Below are 5137 nucleotides of genomic sequence, written 5' to 3'. Positions count from 1 at the left end.
GGGCTGTATTATAAGGACTGATTATGAATTTTATGTTTTGATCCCTTTGTAGTCGTGAAACGCAGTGTAATAGCCTACCAGCAGTCTAAAATCGGAATAGCAACGGGAGACTATTCGGACTCAGGTCTAGACCTCGCTTACGGTACAACCGGTGATTGCGCACACGTACTGGAATTTGAGTCCGAATAGCCTCCAACGGCTGTAAGGACTTGAGTCCGAATAGCCACTTCGTTAGTTTAACAGGGGATGGGGGGAAGGGGGCTTTTGAAATACCAGTCTGAGTCATTTCATCACTGTGGTGCAGTCAAGTCAAGACGTCACAGTCATCTTGTCACACCCCAAATCCACAATGCTGAATGGAGATGGTCATTTCGTAGCGCACTTGCGAACGTCAAACGCACAATGTCATGGCAATCGCAAATCACGGGTTGGGGGTGTGTGTGGAAGGACAGGGTGGGGGTGCGAGTCGTCGTGCCTACCTGATCAGCTACACCGTTCATTAATAATATGTAGGCCTATTGACAATATTGAAATCTATTGAGTCAAATCAACACAGGTTTTAAGTAGGCCTATTATTGATGAAAGATGTGATTGGCAAGATCATATTAGTTTTGTTAACAATTAGCCTAAAATTAAAATAGCTAATAGAAATGTACGGTACAGCAATTTTGCTAAAAGCTAGACCTTTACTTTCAAATATTTTTAAAAACCTTACTAACTCTTTACCGCCCCTTGTTTTAGCCTTATTTCAAAAACTATTGTTCAGCTATGGAACAGACAGTTTAGACGAAGATTTAATTTACATTAATAATTTATATATAACTTCAAAAAAAGCTTTAGGCTGATCCTCCAAATCTCTATACTAGCATTACAATTTTGGAGATCGAAGTCATTTCATCACACATAATAATAATTGGGGTGTGACGGGATGACGTGCCGTGTGACGAAATGACGGGTTACCGGCTTTTGCACCTGGCAAGAAAATGCAAATAATGATAGTTTTTGGAAAATAAAAAAGTATTCTCTGTGTTTCAAAAGAGCCTTTTATATGAATAGCCTCCCAATACCCTTTGCACAGTATCAATATAATTTTAGTTACATCTGATGTATAAGATGAATCATGTGGAATTGCTACTCAACTTGGCTAGCAGTTAAATTATTTTTGGGATGTGGGTTTGTAAAAGATGGTACACTTTTTAAAAATAACTTTCTGCGATTTACCAATTTTATGCTTCCTATCCTATATATGACTCTTCAGTAAACTTTTTCTCTAAATTTGTCACAGGTATTCTCTGAACATCTTTTGACTACAGTAACTTCAAAACTGAAAGCCTATCATCCAAGATGTCAAAGACCGTCCTGAGTGTGTGTGATAAATGTGTCAGAAATCTGACGCGAGTAAACAATTCATCTGTACATCATGCAAGAACGCTGTCAGCCGGCGTCAAACTCAGCACAAAGCACCGAAGACGACTTGCCACTTCTCAGGCCCCTCCTGTCTTCTCATTAGCATCTCATCAGCTGTCAAACCCCGGACAAGACAACGCGGCCGTGTGGAGGTCGTGTCAGTCTAGGGGGTACAGATTCTCTTGGCTGAACGGTGACACGGGAGTGAGCAAAGCTGTTTCCGAGGCCGAGAAAATAGTTGGTTACCCGACCTCTTTCCTCAGTCTGAGATGCTTATTTTCTGACGAACTCTCTACCGTTGCTCTTCACATACGAAAATTAGTGGGAACAAAACATCCTCTTCTGAAAACTGCAAGGTAATATTTATACTTATACATCAATATAATGGAATGACTAAATGGGACTTCAAACTCCTATTACTGGGGAGACTTATTTCGTGCTGCTTTACATTTTCTGCTATCTTCAAGATTTGTTCATTAAGGTCAGAGTAGAGTAGAGTATATTGCAGTTCTGCCCACCACAAAATAAGAGCTTCTGTTTCTCTGTGTCCCCTCTCGATATTTGAACATTTGCTCCATACAATAAGCCCTCTAACTCTAATCATAGCAATGTACTGTACTCACCTAAAATGCATAAATTCGCTGGTCCAATGTAACAAGTGGAGGGTCGTAGCTTTAAGATTTTCTGGGAATGAGAGGAAGAGACATCAGCAGTAGTCAATACATTGTACAAATATATTGCATGTCAGAATCAAGCAGAAGTCAAAAATTTGTTTGTGGGTGCATTTTTCTCCAAAGTGCCTAGCTTTTCTGAGAAGTTTTGAGTTTTGTCATGTTTCCCTGCCAAAAAAATTACCTAAAGAAAGTTCATCCGTCTATTTCACAGCCTTATTAAATCGAGAACACTCTTATTACGTTTAATGGCTTTCTCAAAAATTTTATTATATGGTATTCACTTTTTTTGTGGCTTCTCTTAAAAACTCTAATCTAAAATCTCTTTGAACTACAGTGGTTTATTGTTTTCTTTCTTTGCCATCCCCCTCTCCCCCAGAGGCCTAGTGTTTGATGGTAAGCACAACCTTCAGATGAGGGGTCTTCTGGTCATGCTCATCTCCAAGGCAGCCGGGCCAAATCCTGACGCGGAGTACGCAGAGCAGGAGATGGTCAGTGGAGTCTACCCAAAGTGAGTTTCACCAAGTTACAGATAAAACTTTGTGTGTGTGTTGGGGGGGGGGGGGGGGGGATATAAATGTCTTTATTAGATTTAAATAATGTAAAAAAGTAAGGTGTATGCATCCATTTAGAAAAAAAAATGTCCAGTACTTTTGTTTGCCTTTGAAGCTACTACAGTCGAACCTGCCCTGACGGCCACCTGTACAAACGCCCACTTTCCATTTTCCCCCTTGCGTTTTTTCTATATCCGCCATATTTTAAAACACAACCCCTATCACACTAAGCAATAACACCTGTCTTAGACGGCCACCTTAGTGACTCCATTACGTTTTGTCATAAATTGTGCACTGGCCCCTGGCGTTTTGGGCAAGCTGTCATAATTCAATCACCTGTCGTTGTTGTTAGATAGTCCCTCCAACCGATCATGTTGGGTAGGCCCCTCCCACTTTTGACCAATAGGTACCAATTTTCAGCTGCTGGTGAGGTAAGCATGTGATCCCTCATAACCCATAAGCCCCGCCCAGAACTCATACACAAATCGTAAGTGAGATGAGTGGTCACTGTTTACCCAGTCTGTAACAAAGAAACAATGGACGTCAACATGAATTTGTGACAGAACATGGGTCTCAATAGTCTGCTATTTAGCGGATTTCCGCTACAGCCATTTCCTCCGCTAAACTCCGCTACCGCGACAGCGGGCCAATTAGAAAGAGAGTTGTTGGGAGCAGGGTGACTGCCAGGCCCCGGGAATTGAAAAAAAAAATTGCCGTGACCCGGGAAAATGCATAAAAGATCTCGAATATTTGAAAACGAGATCCAATAACGTCTTTAAGTTCATTTCTGCCGGTCGCGATTGTGATGTATTAATTCGGCTCTGCTGAGAGTACGTTTCCCGCGAACTGGCGGCTTTGGCGTCAAGCGGAATTGTGTCACCAAGGCTCGACTGGAAAATCAAGATCTACTTTCGCTTTCGTCACCACCCAGAAATTTGTCAGTAATAATAGTCCGATAACGCAACATTTATTGTAACATGCAGGTGCGGTATTACAAACGTGGTGTCGCCATGAAAATAAATTAATATTTGTCACTGTGCTGTCACTTGTGGGGGGCAACAACAACAAAAAAAAGAAAAGAAAGTTATTCATTATTCAAGCGTATTGTCGGGTTCGTCATTGTGACCGGTCATTGAACCTGCGCGCGTTCTGAGCGCTGCGAAGTACAGGGCTCGGGAATGGGGGGATATTATTGATTTTTTTAAAAAGACGCCCTCGCGGATAGGCCTAGGGGGAGGGGTGGACGCAACACCAGAGGACAAACTGAAACTGGAAGCAAATGTTTCGTGTTTAGAATTTTGATTACTACTACAGCTCTCTGCAAAGTAAAGTGTGCGTTGGTGCAGGCCTTGTGTGAAATTGGGAACCGTCATAACTTGTACGCGTGTTATTGACAGATCTCTATATTATAGCTTTCTGTTCAAGATTCGCAGATTTTCAGTGTCACTGCATCTTGCCCTCCCACAGTTCTTACACCTCTCACACTGAATAGGTCTACTTGGGCTATTCTACTCTACTTTGAGTTTGAGCATTAATTTTTGTCTTTCACGTTTATTTTATAGGCCTATATTATATATATATGATATGAATCATGACTTCTAGGCTCAAGAATATGATGAAGGGAAAATATAAATAAGTCGCACAAGACCCCAGGCGCCATCACTTTCTATACGTAATGAAGATTGTAAATATTTGGTGGGTGACTCTTACTTGAAATTATTTCACAAACCCTCAAATTGGTGTGAAATAACCTTGCTTTGATGAATTGATGGTTCAGCATTCTAGGGTTAAACAGTATAATAATGGGTCTTTCGCAAAAATGGGCTTCTGTGGCGATCACCCCGGAAAGTTCCTCCTTTTTTAGAATTCTGAGTTGAGACCCATGCAGAAGCCTCGCTCGTTCTCTTCTGAGTGGTGGCAACCCATGTGTTTGTTTTAACATGGTACTCGGTCTTCCTCGTCTGATACATTTCGTTTTGTTGTCACTCTTGCGCAAAATCAGCAACGAAATAAAAATAACAAACAAAATACAAACCAACAACAACAAAAACAAGAAACAATGCGACTACTTTCGATTGGGACTTCAGATGGGAATGGTTTGTTTTCTTCATCTTGATCAGTCCTGTCTAAGACGGCCACCTGTCTTATACGGCCACTTTTCTCCTTGACAATGGGTGGCCGTCTTACACAGATTTGACTGTACATGTAGGCTACTTTTGAGGGTTTGTGTTTTTGGGTGGGTTTGTTTTCTTTCCTCGAATGAACTTTTGCCCTTCAAGGCAGCAGCGACTTCAACATGGCTGATTGATAATTATTGAATTGTTTTATTTTTTTATAATTCTCTCCTTATTATTCTCTCTCTCTCTCTCTCTCTCTCTCTCTCTCTCTCTCTCTCTCTCTCTGCGGCTCGTTAATTTGGGGTTTCGATTTTTGCATCCCACCTCCTCCTATCACTTTCTCCCCTCTCTGCTAATAATAATGAAGATGTGTTTGCTTCTCCCCCCC

The 5137-nt window shown here is 41.4% G+C and overlaps 2 protein-coding genes across 5 annotated transcripts in view; one reads left to right on the top strand and one right to left on the bottom strand.

The window, feature by feature from the left end:
* Nucleotides 1-5137, bottom strand: part of LOC101855605 (malonyl-CoA decarboxylase, mitochondrial) — a gene marked incomplete in the record, with an annotated part of 55204 nt that overhangs the window by 25178 nt on the left and 24889 nt on the right. For both annotated transcript variants that reach the window (XM_013089245.2, XM_013089246.2), the window contains 1 exon segment: nucleotides 2031-2091.
* LOC101854678 (decaprenyl-diphosphate synthase subunit 2) overlaps nucleotides 1-5137 on the top strand; it is a 20357-nt gene that overhangs the window by 3878 nt on the left and 11342 nt on the right. For all 3 annotated transcript variants that reach the window (XM_005110536.3, XM_013089248.2, XM_005110537.3), the window contains exons 2-3: nucleotides 1286-1763; nucleotides 2458-2589. In XM_005110536.3, coding sequence (XP_005110593.1) covers nucleotides 1345-1763; nucleotides 2458-2589 — 551 coding nt within the window. In that variant the 5' untranslated portion in view covers nucleotides 1286-1344. The remainder of the gene's footprint in view (nucleotides 1-1285; nucleotides 1764-2457; nucleotides 2590-5137) is intronic.

Source organism: Aplysia californica, unplaced genomic scaffold, assembly GCF_000002075.1.
Source record: "Aplysia californica isolate F4 #8 unplaced genomic scaffold, AplCal3.0 scaffold00907, whole genome shotgun sequence".
NCBI classification, from domain to species: Eukaryota; Metazoa; Mollusca; class Gastropoda; order Aplysiida; family Aplysiidae; genus Aplysia; species Aplysia californica.
The sequence above is the reverse complement of the archived record's forward strand: the minus strand, read 5'-3'. Positions and strand labels throughout refer to the sequence as shown.